At 41.3% G+C, this 23,286-nt stretch overlaps 1 protein-coding gene across 1 annotated transcript; it reads right to left on the bottom strand.

Annotated features, from left to right (window-relative positions):
- Positions 1-92: 92 nt before the first annotated feature.
- stag1a (STAG1 cohesin complex component a) lies at positions 93-21,419 on the bottom strand. The gene is made up of 32 exons (XM_077620138.1): positions 21,160-21,419; positions 9,331-9,517; positions 9,120-9,240; positions 8,695-8,841; positions 8,518-8,614; positions 8,315-8,391; positions 8,045-8,249; positions 7,825-7,976; positions 7,665-7,738; positions 7,440-7,563; positions 7,268-7,366; positions 7,120-7,199; positions 6,642-6,749; positions 6,451-6,565; positions 6,241-6,358; positions 6,037-6,140; positions 5,535-5,627; positions 5,157-5,450; positions 5,011-5,081; positions 4,754-4,922; positions 4,055-4,147; positions 3,808-3,982; positions 3,579-3,718; positions 3,224-3,325; positions 3,001-3,149; positions 2,790-2,918; positions 2,516-2,718; positions 2,268-2,436; positions 1,676-1,792; positions 1,377-1,491; positions 1,194-1,274; positions 93-927 (listed from the first exon to the last, which is right to left on the bottom strand). The coding sequence occupies exons 2-32, from the start codon at positions 9,357-9,359 to the stop codon at positions 904-906; spliced, it is 3,774 nt and encodes a 1,257-aa protein (XP_077476264.1). The 5' UTR covers positions 9,360-9,517; positions 21,160-21,419; the 3' UTR covers positions 93-903.
- Between the last annotated feature and the right edge of the window lie 1,867 nt (positions 21,420-23,286).

The following is a 23,286-nucleotide window of genomic DNA, read 5'->3' as shown; positions in this document are numbered from 1 at the left end:
GCAAAAAGTAAAAGTCATGACTAACAGTTAAACATTTTTCTGGACAGGAAATCAAAACCATCTTTTTTATTTTTTGTGTAAAATGAACACAATTTAATAAATTGAGTACGCATTTTATTTTCTTAAAAACGAAGGTTGACAAAAAAAACAAAAAAACACGAGGCTTTTTAGAGCACGTTAGGGCTCCGCGCACCGTTTGTGATATTTACACAAAACCCGAAGACACATTCAAATAACATACGTGATGCACAGACACGAGTCAATAACTGTCTGTAGGGCAAAAAGGAGCAACAGCAATTACTGAAGCAGTGACGGGGGAGAAAGTGAGACGGAAGTAATAAGATCCAGAAGAGAATGTTTTTGTATGTAGGCCACCAATTGGCAACAAACAAGTAAAATACACATTCGAGAAGAAAAATGCTGTACAAACAAACAAACACTTGATTTTAAAACTTTTCGTACTAAAGCTACAGAATTCAAAATGTCTATTTTTGTTTTTGACATGACTTTACAAAAAACTCTTATTTGTGTGCAGAGTAACTCCGAGGTGGGAACAGGGCAGCAAAGGGGGGGAGAGTGATAAGAGCACATATATAGAACATGTAGAGTTGACGTCCATTCTTAGAATTGAACTGGATGGACCAAAGTGCGACAACAAGTGAAGGGAAGGGAAGTACGTGGGTGGGGCTGTACAGGGTGGAACACCAGAGGAACGCTTTTTCAAACTGTCTGAACAAGGAAGAAGTGGTGGAACAGATGTCCAGAAGTGAAATACTTCTACAATCCCTTCTTAGTAAAAGACCGTGATTGACACATTACGTAGAACACCGGTATCTGGCACTGTCTCTGTTTACTTCCTGATTAGGAGCCGCAATTTTTGTTTTTTCCATAACTTTGTCGTCATCAGAACATGGGCATGCTGAACCCCTGCAAGGACACACACAAAATAATTATCAAAACATTCAAACAAGTAAGATTAGCCTGTGTTTTGCTCTGAGAATTTGATTTCATACATATTGTTTTGTTTCATCAATCTCTTGTGCCCTCACATAGCTAAACTCAATGACAGTAAGAGATCTCCAATCCATTTTAACTTTGTAAAAAAAATCATTGTACCTAAATGGATGCCCTATAATGGGTCATGAATTTACTAGTTAGTGCATAAATCTCAGTGCTAGATATGAATTACTCACCGATTCGTCCTCAATCATGGCCGCCGAGTCAAAAAAGTCCGGTCTCAGTTCTGCTCTCTCACGTCTGTTCCTCGACGGCGGCTAGCAGAAGTTAAAAACGGATAATTAAAAAAGAAAGAAAAACAATTCCATCTTTAGCCGAACAAAGACCACAAGAACAAATTGAAAGGGATTGTCACCGACCAGGTCGATGACCATTGTGTCTTCAAATTCCTCGTTCATGTCCTCCAGTTGGCCTCGTGACGACATCATCACGTCTTCGAAGATGGGCTCAGCGTCATCTTCCATCAGCCCGCGCCTGAAATGCATTCATGACAGGTGATGGTGATAATGTGGGTGAGTTTGTGTTCAGTGTGACAACAACTTTTGTTTGTTTAAAAAAAAAAGATCCTTCCATAGCGCACTCAGTTAATATTCCAGAGTTTACGACAGTGATATAGTGATCTTGTGGTAAGTATTTGCTGTTTTACAATCCAACCTACACTGTCTGCCGGACGCCCTGATTGCTGCGTGACTTGATGTAGTTCATGGCCGTCCGGTCCTTCCTATTCACCTCTTCCATTTTCTGCTGGCCGAGCCAAGACATTTGAATCTGAGGGCTGCAGCAAATGTTTTGTTAGACAAATTCCTTTAATTTATTGACTTTAACAGTGATGACCATCAAATCCATCTTGATTGGTATGAATGGCATTGAATGCTTATGTTTCAATGTCAATGACACCAATATATAAATCTAATCCAGCAATGTCAAACTCATTTTTGCTCGACAAAATGGATTAGACATCCATCGCCGTTAACGGTAGCCAATGAGTTAAAAAAATAAAAAATAAATAAAAAAATCAAGCCTTTATTGTCGTCATACACAGCTGCGTATAACGAAATTGGTGGTGCCACTCCAAGCTTTTCAAAGTGTGTTTTCCCAGTTAAAAAAAACATAAATAGTAGTATAAAAGTATAAAAACACATCCCGGCTATGTTAATTCTAAAATTTTGCACAGAATTCTAAAATATTGCACAGAATTCTGAAATATTGCACAGATTCTAAAAGCGTGTAGGTCAGCGCACCGCACTCACTTGTGTACAAAGTCGTTCTCTGAGCCGGGTTCCGAATCCGGGTCGGGCATGTGTTCCGCCGGCCGGTTTTCCCGGAGGACGGTGGAGGTGAGCTGAGGTGTTTGCAGGGCGCCGGGTGTCTGCAAGGTGTCGTTGCGCATCATCCACGAGCCCTCCACGCTGCTCTCCTCTGCCATATCGGAAATGAATCAAAATCCCCAATAGTCCAAGCATTTGAAATATAAGGAGACACAATCGCCCAGCCCTACCCTCGATGCGTTTCTTATGGAGAGGCGGCCGTCCCTTCTTGCTGCGGACGGAGCCCGTCTTACTGCTGGAGCCCGAAGTGACCGACATGTGGTCCTCGTCGCCTCCCGTCAACAGGCTGTTCCTGTACGAGATCAGGGGCAGCCACACGTCCTCCCGCCGCTCCGACATGGACTCGGACATGAACTTTTCCAGGTACGAGTGACTGGCGAGACGAGTGGCGGTTCAGTATCTACGAAGTGAAGGTTTGTTCCCAAAGGTCGGCTGCTTACTTACACTGTCTTTTTATCTTGGCGAATCAGCTTGGAGGAAAACTCGCTCAAGACCTCCAGGAAGGCCAAGTTGATGGGAGGAAACTCAGGTCCTCGAGGATTCTGGTACTTGAAGGCAAACTCAATTCCATCTCTGTTAAGCCAGAAAGACAGAATCAGTGTTGTTGGGTAATAATGACGATAACAATAATATATTCTTGATCCAGCAATCTTACTTGTGCAGTGTGGCTACCGCCTCTCTGGTTTTAATCTGATCCAGGCCGAAGGTGAGAGCAAAACGGCGGGCCAGCTCCTTGATTCCGCTCACATGCGAAGACGTGCGGTCTAAGTTGGGGCCTTGGTCCTGTAGTAACTCATTGAAGAGCTACAAAAACATACAATGAAACGGTTTAAACGTATTGATGTTTTTAAAAATGGCCGCTGTACAGAATATCGGACCTGCTGCAGACTGAGGATGAGTGTCTTGGCACATAGGATCTTGTCAGTCTGTCTCGTTTTACTCAAGGTCTCCTTGATGATGTCGCCGTAGTCGTTATAATACTGAAAAAAATAAACAAAAGACTCAGAAAGTATAATACATTGACAGCATAGTTATTTTGGCATATACCACTTACAACAGTAAAATGAAGGAAACTCCAAAAAATAGTACGTTTACATCCAATTACCCATTAATTTAAAATGTGAGAAGTGGCTGTGAGTGGTTATTTTCAGCAATCATTTGCAGCCAGCATCTCCCAATAAAAATAGATTGGACATCTAGCACCGTCAATGTCTACCAATGAGTTAAATTTACCTTCATGTAATGTTTAAAGATGTCGGCAGCCGCTGGCATGTCGACGATATCGTAAATGATGAGTTTGCAGAAAGCTGCTAGCAGGTTCCTCCTTTTGTGCAGGGCCTCAATCTTGTTGGCCTCATCTTCCTCATCACCTTCTGAGAGTCAATCAAATTCATAATGAGGATAGCTTTTGTGGATTTTTTGTTGTTGCTGTGTTTGTGTTTCAACCTCCTCCCCCCCTCACCCATGCTCTGGTTCTCGTCATCCTGGTCGATGAAGACGTGGTCCAAGACAAAGTTGAGCAGCTCGTTCTGCAGCGTCCCGTCAGGGTTAAAAACAAGTGGTTGGAGGCCTTCCCGGCCACCTGACGTCAGCTGGTGGCTGAAGATCATGAGCAGGTCGCAGAGGAGCATAAAGGCCTAAGCGGGAATAGACCGTGTAAGGGTTTCAGAGACGCTGACATAAAAAAAATCCCTGTTTTAAAATTCTACCTGCTCTTTGACGGGCGTGTTGACGTTGGACAGGCACTGCTGGCAAACGGCAAGGAAAGACTTGACCACTCTCCTTAGGGCCAGCAAGTCATCCTATATGAATATACACAAGTAACATTAAAGATAACCCATTTTCTCAGATAAAACAAAAACGAACCCCCGCTTAACTAGTTTGACCTGGGAAATTGCCACACATCATTGTGTGTTAACATTAACATTGTTAAACCTGTTACAGGGCACTCATTGGTTGCCATTGACAGCGATAGACATCTATTGAAATCTGACTGGGAGGGATGGCAGCGAACATAACATTTTTTGTATAGTTATTATAATTTAGTTCTAGTAATATATCCAGGATAGCACAGAGATTTGTACAAGTGTGCGTGTACAGTGTTCCCTCGATTATCACGACTTCACTCATCGCGAATTCACTTCTTTGCGATTTTTTTCTGCTATTAAAAATAAATAAATCTATACATATATATTTTTTAAGTCCATAAAAATGTGAAAATCCACGCTGAAACTCGCCAGCGAAAGCCACTCCCCTGTCTTCCGCTTGCTACTAGGACTCAGCACTGAAGAAAAATAAATAAATAAGAAATAATAATAAATAGGGGTGATCCTACTTCACGATTTTTTGATTATCGCAGCCATGTCTGGTCCACATTAACCGCGATATTGGAGGGATTACTGTTGCACCTTGCTGGGCGCGCCTTCTGTAATCTTGACCAGCTGCCAGAGGATGGAGTAGTGGGAGCACTGCAGCGCCTGCACGGCTATCTGCTCCGGCATGGAGCCCAGCTCGATGCCCGCCTTCAGCAGCCGGTAACAGTTGCTGAACAGATCCCAGCGCGTCAGGTCGTGAGCGCTGCGTTTCGGCAGAGGACGTCAGGGATTAAAAAAAACACCAAAACATTCTGAACTCTTCTGAGACTGTCAGTTGAGAGAGTTCTTACTTGTGGAAGGCCGTGAGTCTTTTCAGTGTGGATAAAACGGTGTAAATGTCATCGTCGTCAGCTTCCTCGGCCTGCGAATTGACAAATACGTGTGGGTGGATAAGTCATTGCACGAGGATAAACTAAAAATTGTGCTGCCGTCTCACCTCCTGCAGAAGGTCCTCTACGGAGTGCGCGAAGCGATCGGTCATCTCGTCAATTAGCTGCGAGCGGGCGATATCCACGCGGTTCATGATGGTGTACTCCTCGGAGCAGAGGATGCTGTACGTCTTGCTGCACGCCTCCAACACATCCATCTCAATGTGTTTCTCCACGACTAGCCGGATTTGTTTGAGCAGCGCATCCAGGTGTTTCTCCATGCGCCCGGCGCTGTACACGTCCAGGTCGAAGAACTGCGGGATATGCAGCAGGTTGGCCACTTTCTCGGAGTCGGCTTGGTACTGCGGGGAGACGGTGAAAACGGGAGAGTCAGTGACTGGAAAATTTCCTTTCTCATGCCGCTGTAAGCAACGTCCATTTTCCACCTTGGACAAGAGCATTGGCAGTGCCATAATGAAGTGTTCCGTCAGTTTGTTCTTATCGTCAATTTGGGTCTTCCGCTCCTTGGCTGTCAACACCTAGTGAGTATAACAGAAGGAAAAAAAAGTGAGCTGGTGAAGAAAAATCAGTGAATGGTTAATATAAGTGCAACATCCCACAACGAGGAAGTAAAATATATCTCCATTGTTTTAGGGGGAAAAACAGTGCAAGTACACCTCACCATAATGGCGTTAGGTGCAGTTCAAAGACTAATCTCTGAGAGGCAGCATGGTGCCACATGGGAACACAAAAAATGGAGCACAAGGTAATTGTTCACGATCATTTTTAAGCCACACGAGACAATTGGACCTTTGTGATTGAGGAAACCGTACAGCTAGGCCTACACCTCAGGAATCAACGTGAAGAAAATATATACAATGCTTACCGTGCTTAAGGTGGTTAAACTCAAAATAAAAATCGCCGTAATTCTATCATGGCGAAACTCACCCGTTTGCCAGTGCCTCTGCCCACAGGCGGATGGGCCTCTGCCGCCTGTCGAATGGTGCACACCATCAACTCTATTAACGCGCTCTCCTGTCTGTCGGATAGCACTGCAGAGATGGGTAGTTGGAGAGGAGAGCAAAGGGCAATTCATCGTAAGCCAAAAAAAAAAGCAAGCAACTATAGAGAAATAGGAAATCAGCGTCTTACATTCCTCCCCTTGCACGGGCTCCTCCAATAACAGCTCGGCCATACACTCCCAGTCTTTTAATAGCTCCTGAGAACTTTCCCACAAGGAGTCCACCAGGTAGGCTGCATGCTCGTGAAGCTACATAAATAAAGTTTTGCAATGACATTCTCTGATGTGTATATCTTAAAATGCAGTAATAGAAATAATGAAAAAAAATGTTATGGCAATACCTCACTCTCCAGAAAGAAGAGCACCAGCATGCGAATGAGATTCCCATTGGGGCTGCTCCGGCCCCTGCGCTTGGCCAGCGCTTCTTCTGCCTGCGGGTCGTGACGACTGAATAGCCTGGCGGCGATGGGCACGTTAAAACAAGACTGTAAAATGGCATGTTACCATGGCATTGAAGTCAGCGCAGACTCACTTCCGGTGCAGAAACTCGCCAGCGGCTAAAGCCACAGGCCTGTGGGCAGAGTAGACCAGATGGTAGACGTTTTCGCAGTCTTCATTAGAGAGTGCGTCTTCGCTGCCCCTGTAGAAACACAAGTGCAATATTGTCCAAAAAGTATATATATCATTGCCATTCTGTCAACGAGTGAAATTTATCAAATTAAAACTGTTAAGACAGGGCAAGATTGTTAAGGTTTCCTTAGTTTGAGTTTGTAGGTTTGTGATATGCCAAATTTACTGTGTGGTCAATGTAAAGACAATACATTTTTACCGGCATTGATTAAAAGTGCAGCAAGAATGTCAATTTTCAGAAAATACTGGCTTTTATTTACATTTTCACCAGCATTACACACAAGAAAAATGAAATTCTTTCAGTACATTAGACAAGACTCAGGACACCGGAATGTACATGGAAGTACTAAGAAACATTATAATTCAAGGTTACTACTTACTGAAGGATAAGAGTCACCAATCGGATCGCTTCTACAGCTACGTCGTACTCCTTGTCCAATGTCATTGACACAATACGGTCCTGTTGAGACAAAAAAAAGAAGTATCAGCAACAATGCTTCTTGTTTTTCCACTTTGTTGTGACGTTACCTTGAAACGATTGGTAAAGAGCTCTAACTTGGGGAACAGGTCACGGTTGGTGTAAAGGTTCTGCAGAGCTTTCAGGCACTTGAGCCGCACCTCGCCTTGCTGGAGAGCCGATAAAGAGCAGAAAGTGAGCAACCGTGCAGCAGGAATACAACATGGTTTACCGTGAACCCACCCGGTCGTGCAGCGTCCAGCCGACGTACTTCAGGTAGCTGTCATTGAGGAAGGCGTCGCTGTACATCTTCATCCATACGCCAATCTCCTCGATACAGATGGCTCGGATTTCAGCAATAGCATCTCTAGTAAGCAAGAGGAGTCATTCATTTTAATGTCAACGCCAAGTTGAGCCACAGATTTTAGGATTGAGACGAGGAACAGAACCATAGCCATTCATTCACACCTGTAGCGATGCACAAATATGCCTTTGAAGATAGAGTTCATCATGTTCTCGATCTCATCCTGGTTTTCTTGGAGCTGCGTTAGGACGAAAATTATTATAATATTTTTTACTGTATTAAATACAGGTAATTGAAGCTTTTTTAATGTTTTTTTTTTCAGACCTCCTTCCTTTTCTGCAACAGAAGCTCCAGCTTTTCATTGGCCCGCTTGCCGACCATCTTGTTCCTCTCTGCTTCATACTGCCGCTGCGTGTTATCCTGGTGGATGCTGAGGTTGAGCGCCACATTCACCAGCGCCGTCATGAGCTTCATGGCTATGGATAACGACGAAGTGTTAAACCTAGCCGCGTGGGAATCTATAGAAAATCGTCAGGCTACTTACCGGCCAGCGTGGACGTGTGCCTGAAGGCTCGCACCTGGGAGTCGGACAGCCCGGTGAGGAGCGAGATGACGGTGTCCATCATGTACTCGTCGTAAATAATGCTGTATTGACACTGGCGGATCAGCACGCAAATGAACTCGCAAAAATTGTAGCGGAACTTCTTCCACATTGGCCCCGGCATGGTGAGTGGGTAGTCACCGCTGTCCTGTGAGCCGCAAATAGGGTCGAGATTAATAAAGTCACTGACAAAGTATCTCGATCCTGACTTACCTCGTCAAACTCCTCCGTCATTTTGCGAATGATCTCGGCGTTCTGCATGTTTCGGAACATTTCGATCCTGACCGTGCCTGGCGAGGGTAGAATTGGGAAGTTTTATGAACATGGACGCTGACGTTATACTAGAGCATGGGTGTCAAACTCAACACATGGGGTCCAGACTTGGCCCGCCATATAATTTTATATTAATTAATAACCTTTGCAACCGGAGCATTGGATGAAAAAGTTGATCAGGTCAAGTAGGGCCAAGTCTCTGTCCTGTTTGTATGATTCGATCCACTCGTCCACCACTGACTGCGTAGTTAAAACAGAAAAAAAAATTCAATTAGCCATTGCCTTTAATTAAACATTGAACATTTTATCACTGGGCTCACCTGCATGGCGCTCTTTCCCAACTTGACCACTTCGAACAGCGTGATGGGTTCCGAACCGTCACCGTTGTGTTGCGCCACTCCATTGGCTCTGCCTCGCCCCCTCAAACCTTTGTCCAGTGGCGCCTTGCGGGGTTTCTTATTGGCCGTCTGTATGAAGGGGAATAATCAATAATGGTCAAAAATAAAAGGGGTTCCTGGTATTGCTGAGCTATACGATAAAAATATTCTATCATAATATGAACCAGCTTATATCACACTTGGTTTGCCACAATTTTTTGTACGCTGTTTACTAAGCTACCACACAAACGAGTTCCTTCCATTCTTAACTTTGCAACCTTGTAATTCAGCACCAACAAAAATTTACAAACCCCCACTTGAGGCCCACAAAAATAAATTCAAACACAAAAAGATGTTTTTGGTTTTACCTGTGCTTGTTTCCCTGGCCTCCCTCGTTTCTTCTTGCCCTTCACCTCAGGATCCTCAATGTCCGCCATGCTTATGCTGAGGGCCACTGCATCTGTGGCCCCTGACTCGTTGGATGAGTCCCTGGTGATGTCAAATGAGTTTCTTTGTGAGGGTGTTTTTTTCCACTAGTAAAAATAACATGATAAGTCAGATTGTAAGAGAGTTACTCACTGGAGCACAGAAAGCTCTGAGGTAATCATCCCTGCAGTTTCAAAGTGGCGATGAGGCGTCCGATTGTTGCGTCTCTCAGGTCTTAAGTCACGATGAGGTTCGGATGGGGGGTAAGAGTCGGAGGGGTGGGAAGGGGTAGAAAGGCTCCAGGACGGATTGCGCTCTGGCTCTTAACTATCTTCTTTATCTGTAAGGGTGGTTCAACAAAAAGGGGCAAATGATTATGAATTACATTTAACAGTCATTTTAAAAATATAAGTACCATTCAAGGAAGGGCAGGTATAATGATGAAAACAGGGTGAAGATGACACCAACTGGCTACTTTGGGAACTACAGAATGAAATGATTCTAAGATATGAATGGGGATTACATTGGGGAAATGTTTGTTCAATCTGACAGCTGTAGAGTTTCTCTTTCACGTCAAACTTTCTTATTATGGAAAAATACGTACATATGTGCCTTAAAACACATTTTCTAAAAAGTCAAATATTCAGATACCATGAAGTAGGAAACATAATATAAGCACGTAGAAATAAAATTGGGAAAGGGGTAAATTGTGTGGGAAAAAATTAATTAATAGAAAAATACAACTATAATAATCATCTCATTTTCTGAATTGCTTTTTCCTCACTAGGATCGCAGGGGGTGCTGGAGCCAATCCCAGCTGTCTCCAAGCCAGAAGCGGGGGACACCCTGAATTGGTGGCCAGCCGAACGCAGGGTACATGGTGACGGACAATCATGCGCAATCGCACCCATACCGACATGACCTGGATTTGAACCCAGGACCCCAGAGCTGTGAGGCCAAACTTGCACCACCGGGCCACAACTATTATTTGAATATCGATAATAAGGATGCAGCCTTATAATTAATTGTCTACCTGATTTTATGCTAATTACATGTGAGCACAAAGCCGGTGCAGTATCAACGTACAACCACTACAGGCACTATAATCCACAAAGTCTATCAACCCCAGTCTGTCTCTGTCTCTCAACTACATAATCAGGGAGGTTAATTGGGGTAAAGTGGCTTTGGAAAATTGCAAAATGCTAATTAGACCTCCTGGAGTATTTCAAACATCTTTCAACTTGCTTATGATACTAAGAGTGTGCAGTTTTTACCCTCGAGTATGTGTGAGTGTATGCACATGTGCATGAAAGTAGATGTGGGCAACAGTAGGGGGCAGGCTAAGAGAGTGTGTATTTAAATACTGCCTCTCACACAGTGTTGCTATGGAGGCAATGCAAAGTGCAAGGGGTTTAGTGGCTCTGTTTGATGTGTAAAAAAAAAAAAGATGTCAGAAATATGAACTGATATTGTAAAAAAAAAAAAAAAAAAAAAAAAGTAAAATATGTAGATTGATGCAACAAGAAGTGAAATTGTTTTGTAAATACTTTACCAATATAAATACAAGTTGACTTAACTCACCAACTTGATGGTCAATGTTTTCCTTTTTACAATTCGCTTTCTGTTTATCGGGATTGGAACTTATGGCAAATAATTTTGGTGCGCTTCTATGTTTGTTGACATGAGTATGCAAAATACAAATACTATAGTATTACTTGGGGAGACTGGCACTTTTGAATAAAGAGGGGAGTTAGCTTTATAAAATAACATTAGAGCTATCAAAACAGTGGAAAGGTTGTTGAACCGTTTTCTTAGTTTCACTGTTGTAAGTTACAGTGTGGTCAATGTAACTAAATGAATTAAAAAGTCAATTTTTAGAGCAACTCTGGTTCACCTTGCACCATTAAAGACAGCCACTGAGTAATGTATTTACAGCAATTTAACATAGCACAGCCTGCTGAATAGTTTAAGATGACAATAACCCTCAATCCATATTCAAATGAGTTCAAACACCTCATTCAACCGACGGGGCCCAATGTTAGACTGCCGGGCTCCCACTTAAGATGCAAACCCACAGTCTCGCAGACTATTTGTTTTCATTTGATTTCAAGACTTTTCATGTGAATAAATTCTAGTCATTTTTACAGCTGAAGAGGAAGAGGGAATGTGTCTACATTTGTGCACGGGGGATGTTTAAACATTTTCAGTTTCACATGCACAATAACATTACAAAGAAAGTTATGAAAAATTGGCACTGAGTACTTGTTTTTGTAATTTCTTCAATTTTTTTGAGGAATAAAAAGAACTTGCTATCGGCATTTATTAGGCACTTAGGTTCCATTCCTCATTCTTTAACATTATTTTCATTTTACTGTAACATTAAGTTGTACCATTCCAGACTATTAACACTAATAAGATTAGAAATAATATTCATGTAATTGTAATATATTATTAGATATTTATAATGAACTCATTTAAATCATGGACATTGACAGGGCTAGAAATCTAATGGATTATAGTAACTGATTTGACGAAAAACTACCTTCTCATATTACCTACAAATTTTAATTAAATATGCTGAACTATCATCATTTTCTGACCTTTGACATCACTGCTGCATACAAAATAAAAGAAAAAAATAAAGATTGGTGATCAAAACAAGTTCAAAATGCACTTTGGCTTCCTCCCATCACTCCAGACATTAAAATCACAACTGAAGTGTGTGAATGCTCAAATGCCCTCTGCAGGCTAACTCTGGACCTACAGGCAACAATAAGTCCACAAATAACCAACAGCCCTGAGATTAAAAAATTACAAGTTGAGTAAGTTTGAGGATCGATGCGATCCTAGTATACACTTGCCAAATTTGATTGTGATGGCTCTGTGATATCAGACTGAGAATCTAAAAGCTGCACACAAAATGTGTTGCCTAAAATGAATCTGATGGGAAATCAATAAAATTATGTCCAGCGCGTGCCACTGTTGCCGCCATAAATGTCAAACCTTCCCTCAGCATATGATTGTATGGTTAGATTTGACTCTGCCATCCACGTAAAGCAAGAACAAAAATCATAAATCTCAGCCAAGAATACTACAGAATTATCCAAATCTGCAAGAACTGTCTTGAGTGTGTGTGTGTGTGTGTGTGTGTGTGTGTGTGTGTGTGTGTGTGTGTGTGTGTGTACAAGACAAAGAGAGAGCAGCGCCTCCAAGGAAGCACTTAACATGCACAGCGTTTTCTCTGGGAGGCAGGCCCTCGTTGCCATGGTGACCGGCGCAGATCATAAGCCAGGGGCTGAGGGTTCGTTTGATTGGGTGGGAAGTGGGGACGGGAGGGACCAATTTGACAAAAGGGAGGACTCGAAGGGCAGATTATATCGTACCGTCACAAAAATAAATAACATAAAAAAACAGTCCCCTTCAGTTTTATTGTGAATTATAAAAACATGCCTTGACAATACAAGTCAGCCTGCTGTGTAAACAAGTGCATAGTGTTTTCTTTGGTTGAGTTAGAACTTGAAAGGCCTTGATGGCATCACACTCACTCAAAATAACGTAATAACCAGCGCACAGAACAAAATTAAGTAAGAGCCAAAAAGTGTAAATGGGTGTTAGTGCTTTTGAAATTGCACCATGCCAATGTGATTACTGCTGCACTTGTCTATATTGTTCTGTTTTTATAATGATAATGTTGTTCGTCCAAACCCACAGGGGGGGAAAAGCCTCCTGGGGGTGGCCTCTACCTGGTTGTAAAATGTGCCGCATTAAGCATATAGTCTATTAATAAACCATTATTTAAATCTGTACATGTCCATTTGCTGCTGTTTAGTACAATTCTTTAGTCACACAACCAGTTAGTGTTTTTGCCACTTTTTTATTTCAAATTTTACCCCCACCGGGAGGCATTTTCTAGGCTTGAACCCCATGAAGTCGACCGGCCTCTTGCCTTGTCCACAGCGTTTTTCCATATAAGGAGATTTACAGGGTCAGTCGCACTTCAAGAATAATAGCAGCCTTTAATGACTTTGAGCCTAAATTGTCCCCTTAATGCCCCCTGGAAAGCACCCCCGTCCCACCCTGCTCTACAAATAACAGCCATAAAAACTACATTTTCCATGAGGAAAACCTCACCTGCAGCCCCCCCTGACCCTCTCAAAATTCCAAACCGATGATCACTAAGTGATTATTATGATAACTGTAAAATTGTGGTCATTGGCAACTTAACTGTTGCGGCATTAGTTGACACTTGAGAGTTTAATGAGTGGTGACTGCGATACAATTACACCGCACACCTTCTGTGAGGTTGATGCTGGCCAATGTCAAGAACAAGTGTTTTTCGTAAGGAATGATCCAACGTCTGAACATAGCGTTGCGAGCAGAAGGTTCCAATGGCGTGGGCCATGCGACACTAATGAATGTTAATACAATTAGTTGAAGCATTTTGGTGAAACCATATGCCCAAGGAAAGGGTATTTGAGGAGGAAGTTGTTCTAAATAGAAACAGAAATTACTCCACAAAGCATATTATCCCAAAAGCCTGTGTTGGAGCAAAGAAACAAGTACATGGCTAACATCATTGGCTTTGACGACTAATAGTCAGAGCAAGCAAGAGATTTTCTACACGCAATCTCCAAAACCAACCTCACAAACGAAGGAAATACCTGGCTTTAGTATAGTTAAAGATTTTCTATCAATTAATTAAACCCAATAACAACACTTAGATTTCCTCAAAAAGCACTAATATAATTCAATAATTCAATTGAATAATGTATTTCAATAGAAAAAACAATATCCATTCATTGAATTGATTTTCAACACTGCTTATCACTTCTCTATTTGCTTTACATATCAAAATGACACATACACCTAAATAGTATTCATAGTCCAACTTTTCCCAGCACATCATATTTGTTTCCAGGCAAAGTTTCTAGTACAAATATAAAGGGCAAATAATGTGATATGTATGAGCCAACTAAATGGAAAAATAATCAGTCATTCCTCCTTGTTTACACTTCGACAGCTCTCTTAAGGCAAAAAAAATGTATTTCAATAACAAGCAATTCAGGTATTATACTAAATTCACACTGCACAGATCTACAAAGTAATATTACCCCATGTCCCACTTTGGGATGATTAATTTTTACAATTGCGTACGTGAGCTGATTCCATTATTCCATTGCAAATACTCGAGACAAATGTTACAAGATGTCAGAGTGACACTTGAACGCAGGATTCATCTTATTATAAGGTTGGTTTCCATGGCAACGCACCTAGCGCAGAACTCAAATGAGGTGGACCACCACGCCCCCCCTACCTTTGACTGTCACTAGCATTAGTTTGGTGGTGTGAATTTCCTTAAATGGCTCTCAGCTGTTTCACAGCAATAAAACCAGACTGTGCTGTCTAAGCTGCTGGGACATATGGATTTAAATAGAAACAGTGAACATGAGTCTCGGTTGGCCTGTTTGGCCCGAGGCAAAGTCACATGACAATAAATTCAGCTGGTCGGTGGTTTCAGGGTCTCAAACAACCATTACCACCATTGAAAATATGTTAAGAGCATGTGTAAATAACACGTAGTGATGCATACAAGCTCTGGGTTAGAAGTCAAAACATAGCAACCTTTACGTCACAACTGCACAATTATGGACGAAGGACAGTTATAAAACGTCTCGTTCTGTGTTGTGACAATTGGATTGGATTGGATAACTTTATTCATCCCATATTCGGGAAATTTCATTGTGACAGTAGCAAGAAAAGGCATAGTTATAATGGTAATGTGGTAGCCTATTGCAAAGAGTGAATATACAGTATCCGAAAATCTGCTTGTGATATGTAACAGTTTATAATAGAAGTACGTGAGTAAAATAAATGATGCATCCCCACATGGACTTCTTGGTCGTTATTTTTTTGACATGATGATTCATCTCGCAATAAAAAACACTATCTCTCGGCTTGGCTGAAACTGTGAGGCCAAGGCTGGCCGCCTTTGGTTTTCCAACAGATTAACTTGAGAAATACTCATCGCTTGAACTATCTGAGTTAGGAACGCCATATGCCATTTTATTTTGCCTTGTAGCCCAAAAATGATAAACCCGCAGCCTTCTGTGGCGGTCTGACACATACGGCTGACGTCATATTCCTCCCAAAGCAGCAGTGCAAACGACTCTTGGTATTTTCTAGGGGTGTTTAAGAATTAATTCTGCGATATATCAGGACATTGCAATGCACAATTTTTGTATGAAATCAAAATCCATCTGCAACGATCTATACACGTGCGTTTTTGGTGGAAATCAACTATACAGTGGCTGCACTTTTCATTATTCTTTTTTTTTTAAATAAATTGTTTTCATGTTTAGAATCTTGCATTTAAGCAGGTTTGGACTAAAGTTGGATTGCACTAATGCAAGTCCACACAAAAAACAAACTGAGAAATTACTTCCAAGTCAAACAATATAAAAAATCTTACAAATGCTAAAAATCCACCATTACAGACGCATAACCCAGAATGGCCATTTTAAATTACCATCATGAATGTTAACAGGGTTATTTCCTGCAGAGCTTTATTAGCCTGGCAGGCCACCAGGCTTTTTTTTTTTGTCTATTGCCTTCAATTGCTGTTTTTTAAATAAATGTTCTTTTACTCGCTACCAGAACACATACTCTTTGGATATTATACATACACTATAGGACTGAATGATATTGCAAAAAAAATTACATTGGGACTTTTTGGTGTTTTGTGATGCATATTGGAATATTAAGAATGTAAGATTTTTCACCAGAGGACTTGAATAGCGCTATTTGGGATATTATTCAGATAATATCGTTTAATTCAAGCTACGAGGGTTTATCTGTGAATGATGAAGATTGCTGTACATAAGAAGGGGGCTTATATAAAACAAAACTTACCGAATTAAAAAAAATGCAATGGGATTATTGCGCATTCCCACATTACCATGACAATGTTCAAACAATATATTGTGCAGGCTTAATACAGCACACCTGAGCTGGCAGTGAATGAGTTAACAAAAATAATAATAATACAAAAAATCATGTCAATATAGAATCTTAATTTTATTGATTAAAAAAACATGGTTGCTAACAGTGGGCTTTTCTGGGTGTACACTGTGTTAATCTATGATATTAGTTTTATTATTTCACCCCTTTTGCGGCACTCAAACAAAAACAGGACTAGATTTGTTGACCAGTTTACAAAAATGCAGTTGCCACAAAAAGAAAGACTCCAAATGAAACCTTCATCACCTTTTTCATATTTTAAAGCATCCCCTTAAGTCACATTTTCCCCTTGACAGCGCACCGGTTTATGTTTTATTGCACTAGCATCAATCACGCCCCATGCTTGCTGCTGGATCACCTACGCTCACACTTATTTGCTTTTTCTGACTAAAGGAAAGCAGCAGCTGCTTCGCACGCCATGCCGATCTGCAAAATCCATCAGTAGGACGGACGGAGGAGAATACATCACAGAGGGGGAAAAATGGGAATGTAAGCATTTGTCATGCAAAAATGACAGTAAAGCATGTAACTTAACACTGTGATTAAAGCGCTGGACTGAACCCAAACACCATAGGTCTGAATACGTTTATGTAATTGTGCTGGTGTGAGAGGTTTAACAGAGAAATATTTCAGATTATAGTTCATGTACATCCATGAATAACAAATCAGAAATGTTACTCAGTATCGTCAATCACAAAACGAGTGTTTTCTGGACGCAGTGTAGGTTTAAAGAGAGGAATTTAATCAAAATATTCTCTGATTGGTGGAAAATGTCAAGAACGAAACATGAGAATTTTTTAAATGGGCTGAGTAATGTAATTACAAGATTCAATCACCGTAAGATTCTTGCCAATTAACTGTGATGAATCACAAGGTCATGTGCAGAAAGCAGTGATAAATTAAAAAGTAGTATATATAAAGACATAACAGCCAAACCAAAACTGTCCTGAGTTCTCTCTTCTCTTATTCATTATTGGGGTGGATCTCCTCAGTATATTGTAACGCTAATTATAGCCAGGCAGCATATACAAGGAGCACTCTGACTAAAACTAAAAAGATGCAACCCTTTCTTTGGCGGCCTTGACATTCCTGCGCTGTGTAAATGTTAGAGGCTGTAAAATAACTCATTCACTGCCAGTGATGTCAATAAACAATCCATTTCACCTCATTGGCTGCCATTGACAGCAATAGACGTCCAATCCCTTGATTAGAAGGGTGAGCGCTAAGCAGCGATGATTCGATATGATGCTCCATTTGGTGTTAACTGGAGCGAAGACGACACCCGTCCTTTTCCCCCCTTATGCTTTTTTCTTAAATTAACTTCTTTAGCTATACAGAATCTCAGTGCGGCGGGGGCAGGGATTTCATTTTTCTGTGGAGATCGTGTCACTTTGTACAATTCACACAGCATCCTTCCTCCCCCTCCTCTTCCAGACTTTGTGTGTAGCCAAAAGAATGAGCGTACAGTAGTTTGTGGCAGTAGCAGATGGCTATGCGACTGTGTGTGTGTGTGTGTGTTTGCACTATGAGTGTGTCAGATTGCTGATCTCCCGTGTGACATCATCCTAATCTGGTTAAAGCAGGCCTCGCAAGTGTCTTTTCAGCGAAAGGGTTTTTCTCTCAATGCGTGCCCAGATTGTAAGAAAATAACTCCTGATGCCTTGGCAGGGCGCCAAGGACAAAAACAGGTTCTGCGTCAGAGCACAAAAAGGTGCACAGTGTTCCACGTGCGTACCTTTGACAGATGTCGGCTGATTTTAAAACAGCGCTCTGGGGAGGCGGCGCGTACATGCAAATGTCTGCCGCGACCGGAAAGACTAGGTGACGACAAGTTGTGTTGACATTTAAACATGACTTCTGTTTCAGGCAGGATTTACTGTGGTTCGATAAGAGCAACAAAAAGCACAACCACTATGTTGTAAGATAAAAATCATTAAATCACTATACTTGACAGAGAGCTGATTACACGGGTACGATAAAAGAGCATTTGAATATTGACAGAAGCTGCTGACTTCATATTGTGCAATGGAAATTTTGTTCGAAGTAGGGCTGGACAATCTAGCGAAATTTTTTTTTTAATTTAACCCAATCTCGTGACGTTTCATAATTTTAATGAACTTGTTTATTTACATTGTTTCTTGAATTGGTATTTTTTTTACAATGGTGTCGGCTATTTTATATTACCGTCAAGCTAGCGAGTACTTGAAAAATGAAATGGATTAAATGCAAAATATATAAAATTCTCTCTTTCATGGGTGTTTAGCATCTGAATTTACCTCACTTGATAGGACTGTCCAAAATCAGCCAAGGAGCTTGTATTTTGTAGGCCTGAATATGCTAATCTCGATCTGATTAATCAAAACTCGTTTGCTCTCAATTGAATTAAAGGGTTACAAACACATTCAATGTCTATTTCATTAACTTACAATAAAATAATCAATAAATGATTTAGTAATAAGATATCGGAAAAACAGGCCCCATAATGAACCAACTCTTTGCACTCGTGCTCAGAACTTCCTTTGCATTTTAGATTCACAACAGCAGACAACAGGTAAACGCATCAATATTAAAGTGAAACCAACACAAATATAGCATCGACTCAGACCCGGTGCTCAAAGGCAGTCGTTCAAACTGTCGAGAGCCAGCTGACCTGATTTAATAGCATTCTAAAGCAAGAGCTGCTTGCCTATCTTAGGCCAAAAAAACAGGGACAAGCCAAACAAAATTACTGATGATTTTGTTGTTTTTCTCAAGTGGAGCGTGTTGTGTCAAAGTAAATAAAATTAAAACAAAAACTATGGAATCTGATTCAGTTCCTCTAGATGAGACCAGGGCTTCATCCTAATGTGTATTAAAATCTGTGCAAAGGATACACAACGTAGTAATTGCACAGATGGGATAATTGAGCCGATTCCAGCTTGACGTCAACCTATTAATGAAAATGACGAAACAGACCAATGTTTTTCTTTTTTCAGGGCTGACACCAACTATTAGTGTTCACTAACTAATTTAATTTTTAAAGCCAATATTCACATACTATAAAACTGAAAATAAGCGTCAAAAATTTAGAAGAATACAAACTCCCAACACTATGTTGTCACATAAAAGGTACATTCAAGTTTTATTGAATCAAAATTGCCCATTTGGAACAATAATTTAAATCCAGCCAAAATGACCTGCTATGTCATAAACAAGAAAATCATAAGTAAACAAGATCCAGCTTCATATTGACGATCCAAAAACTCTGACACATGTATTCTATTAACAATGAGCCACTAATTGCTTGAGAGCGGCAATCACCTCCCCAATGCCTGCGGAACAGGAATGACATAATAAAAGAAAACACTGACGTTGCCAAATTCAACTACAAGTTCAACACACGGTGGCCACACACACGAAAAAAAAAATATAGGACCAACATAAAGACAATAATTTCTTCCACTAAAAGAGGGTTCCATTTGGAGTGTTTGCAAGATGCAGTTTAAAAGTGGTGATAAATTACCGGGAAAAGCTTTTTTGTTAACAAGTGGCAGCCAATTGCCCCCAATAATTTACACCGTGACCCGAGTGAATTATTGGTGTGTGCAGTGAAGTTGAAACCTCAATCTTGTCATAGTAAAGACAATCAAAGTTATGGAAAATTTGCCCACAATGATTGGACATATATTACAGTCAACGGCAAACAAATAACTGTTTCCAAATATAAAATGCTTTCAAAAGATGTTTTGGGGAAAAATAAAGTAAATGTCATGGAGAGTGGGTAAAACTCGTTTTGGATGCTGTTTTCAATTCAAACTTGATTCAAGTTACATTTTTGCGGAGGAAAAATAAAACCATGCCAGAATTGAACTATTTGGATGTCACAGAGGGTGCTAGATCTCTTCCCAGTGAAAATGGATTGGACGTCTAGCGCTGTCAACGGCATTAAAACATGAGCATTTGCAGGTAAATGAATTACATTTCATCAATTATATAAATACTCCATCATCATCATCCACCAATGTGATAAAGATATATCTGTTGAGCAAGTACATGAACACATTTTGCATTGCACAATATCTTTTGGCATATGACACTTTGGAGTGCGTCATAGCTCAACATCTCATCTTATCGGTTAACTTGCATGCATGCAGACTGTAAACAAAGCAGTTATGTAACTACGAACACACACTGACCCACTCTCATCAGTCAATCTAGGTCGGGTGATCAGGATTCAGAGCCCCCTGTCATCAAGGCTAGTTGGTTGGTGGATTCTCTGGATCATCCAAGCCCAAATACAAACCTGTTTGGCGGGAAGATAGACAACAATACATATTGGGGGGGGAGACAGGTGAACCAATGGGTATCTTATTATGCGTTCTGGAAGGAAGATGTAAAAACAAACAACTTGGAAGGAGGGAGAAAGCTAATATTAAGTGGCAAATTAGAATCGCCTTTCGGCTGCTGTGATGTCCAATTTTAACACATATACGTCCCCCAATTCACAACACAACGCGGACATCCCAAGGCACCTATGACGCATCTGTGCAAAATAAAGTGAACAGCACACGGAGGTAAAACTCCCAGGCGGTGTACGATGGTTGCAAAAACAGCGGAAAAGGCACGTAAGGCGTCAAGCTGCGTGGCGGCTAGTGTTTGTTGACAACCCCAGCGACAGGTGGACAATGGTGGCGAGGAGGCGGAGGAGGAGAGCCACCTTCGAGAGCGTTCCACCCGCGACATTTTTTTGTTTTGGAGGGAGCCTAGTTAGCTGGCTAGGCTACAATAGCTGTGGCTGGGGTAAAGGCAACATCAGCCTGGGTTAGCCGCTTGTATGGCGCCCTTCCCCCTCCCCACCAACAACCTAGCAGCACAGCAACCTTCCCTTTTTCCAGCGAGTCCACCATCTTGAATCTGTGCGCCGTCTTCCTCCCCCACCCCCTTTCTCGCCTGACAAAAAACAGGACAAAAACAGCGGGCACTCACCTTTAACGAGCATCCCCGGGTTAAGCTTCTCCTCCCGCAGCAATGAATCGATCCCCTTTTTATTATTTGGCGTTATTTTATATTGGGGAATTGGCCCGTGCGAGCGGAAGGTTGCCTCGTAGAGAAGAGCAGCAATCCTAAACCGCCATCTGGTGGTATTTTCCTCTCTGCGGTGCAGCGGGAGCGGCGCAGGCTCACGCCGGGACGCGGCTGCCCCCTGGCGGACACTCCGCGCCAGGCGACCGCTGCGCTTCTGCGCGTGCACGCTGGAGGCTCTCGCCCCCCACTCACTTCTCCACAAATTGTATTTAGTAATTAGTATTTTCATACAAGTCATCAAGCAGTGTATAATCCCTTTACTTTGAACATAAAAACAATTGAATCACGCTGTTAAAATAATTAGCACAATTAAATGACATCAGTCATTTTATCCATAGTACAATTTAATTGTTTTTATGTCATGCGTTTTTGCTCTCACTACAACGTATCCATTTTATTCATTTATTACTTAATCTATTAAAAAATACCTTTAATAGTTGAGTTTTAAAATAGTCACTTGCCCTGCAGAAAAACAGCAGAAGTACTGGTACCAAGGGGGAAAGTAGATTAAAAAACAACATACTGTATTTTTTTTTTCCATATAACTCATATCATATCTTAGACTAGAGAATGCAATTTCTGAAGAAGTTGTGTGGGTTTGCTTTGCTCTGAAGTTCGGTTAACTGATGCGGGTCACTTTCTGTTCAATTTGGACAATTTTTGGTTCACTTTCTGTTCAATTTGGACAATTTTTGGGTCACTTTCTGTTCAATTTGGACAATTTTTGGGTCACCTCCTTTTTATTTTTGGCCACTTTCTGTTGATATTGCAGTATTTCACATAGATTACTGTGTCTATTGGGTCACTATTTGTTTTTGGGGCATCGTATCTTACATCATCATTTAAATGTGCGATATCATCTCGCATTTCACCGTATCATTTTGTACTGTTACTGAACATATCAGGTCATATTGTAATTCCTATCGTATCACATTGTACCGTAACGATTCATATCTTAACAGTTTATCTTAATGTATCACAGTCTTAAATATAATGATCTTTGTTAAGGCAGAATGCTTGACACAGCTTTTACATCAGAGCTCATTAAATGGTGCAAGTGTGTGTGCATGTGCTTCTAACAGACACCGCGGTGTCCACGCAATTCCATGAATAATCGGGGAAAACATCAGCATTGCCGTATTTCAGTATAAACTTCACATGTAGATTTTTTTTCTAGTTGCAAAACTGTTTTTTTAATAGATAAAACCAAGAAAATAGTCCTTCTTTGACTTTCTCACATGCAGCTTTATGTGAATAACCAAGGCCCATCCATTACACTGTGCTTTATGCCAAGGCTGTAACCATGGCAACATAAGCATCAGCTTTTTCCAGGCCGTGATCACAGCTTCTCACTCCCAAAGTCGATAACGGCGCAGATAAGCATCTCATCCGCGGACAAAATAGGCCGCGCTGGAGGACAAGTAATGCGTGATATGGAACCTTTACTGGTCTAAAATCCATGTTTTTCAATCCAATTAGCACAAAAGCTTTTGATTTTTTTGTGTGTCATGTTAACTCGTTGGCTCCCACAGAAGGTCAATCCATTTGTTAAAACATGATTCTTCACTACCCTTTCATTTTCTTTTCCCCACCGCTTGTATTTTACAATACGTAATGGTGGACCTAGTGGACCGTAACCTCCCTCGCCATTTAGAAACGGTGACGCGAGGCTCCAGCGTGATTCTGCTTGAAATGTTTGTTCAGCTTCGGTTCTGCCCTCATAAACCAGTGACGGAGGAGTCAGACGGGGGAGTCGTGTTTCGCTGCACGGCTCCGCCGAGGCTCCTAAGGTCAAAAGTATGCGAGGGTGAAAATTGGTCCCTGTTGGGCCAATTGAAATTAGGGCTGACATCGAGGATTATTTTCACCATGAGTCCACTTGTGGGCTCATGTTTTAATGGTGATCGTTGCTGTTATAAGACCCTGAGCGCGATATTTAATATAGAAGTGTAAAGTAAAAATGATGCGCTGAAAAATGTTCTTGCATGAATATGAAGTAGATGTGAGTTTTTGTTTTCCAAATAAAAG

The sequence above is a fragment of the Stigmatopora argus genome, chromosome 15, assembly GCF_051989625.1.
Source record: "Stigmatopora argus isolate UIUO_Sarg chromosome 15, RoL_Sarg_1.0, whole genome shotgun sequence".
NCBI classification, from domain to species: Eukaryota; Metazoa; Chordata; class Actinopteri; order Syngnathiformes; family Syngnathidae; genus Stigmatopora; species Stigmatopora argus.
The sequence above is the reverse complement of the archived record's forward strand: the minus strand, read 5'-3'. Positions and strand labels throughout refer to the sequence as shown.

Excerpts from the sequence above, each read along its gene's own strand:
- stag1a (XM_077620138.1), bottom strand. The coding sequence starts at position 9,359 with ATGATTACCTCAGAGCTTTCTGTGCTCCA. Across the intron at positions 6,141-6,240 it reads GCCCGTGCAAGGGGAGGAAT|TGCTATCCGACAGACAGGAG; the intron begins GTAAGACGCTGA and ends CCATCTCTGCAG. Across the intron at positions 3,150-3,223 it reads TCATCCTCAGTCTGCAGCAG|CTCTTCAATGAGTTACTACA; the intron begins GTCCGATATTCT and ends ATGTTTTTGTAG.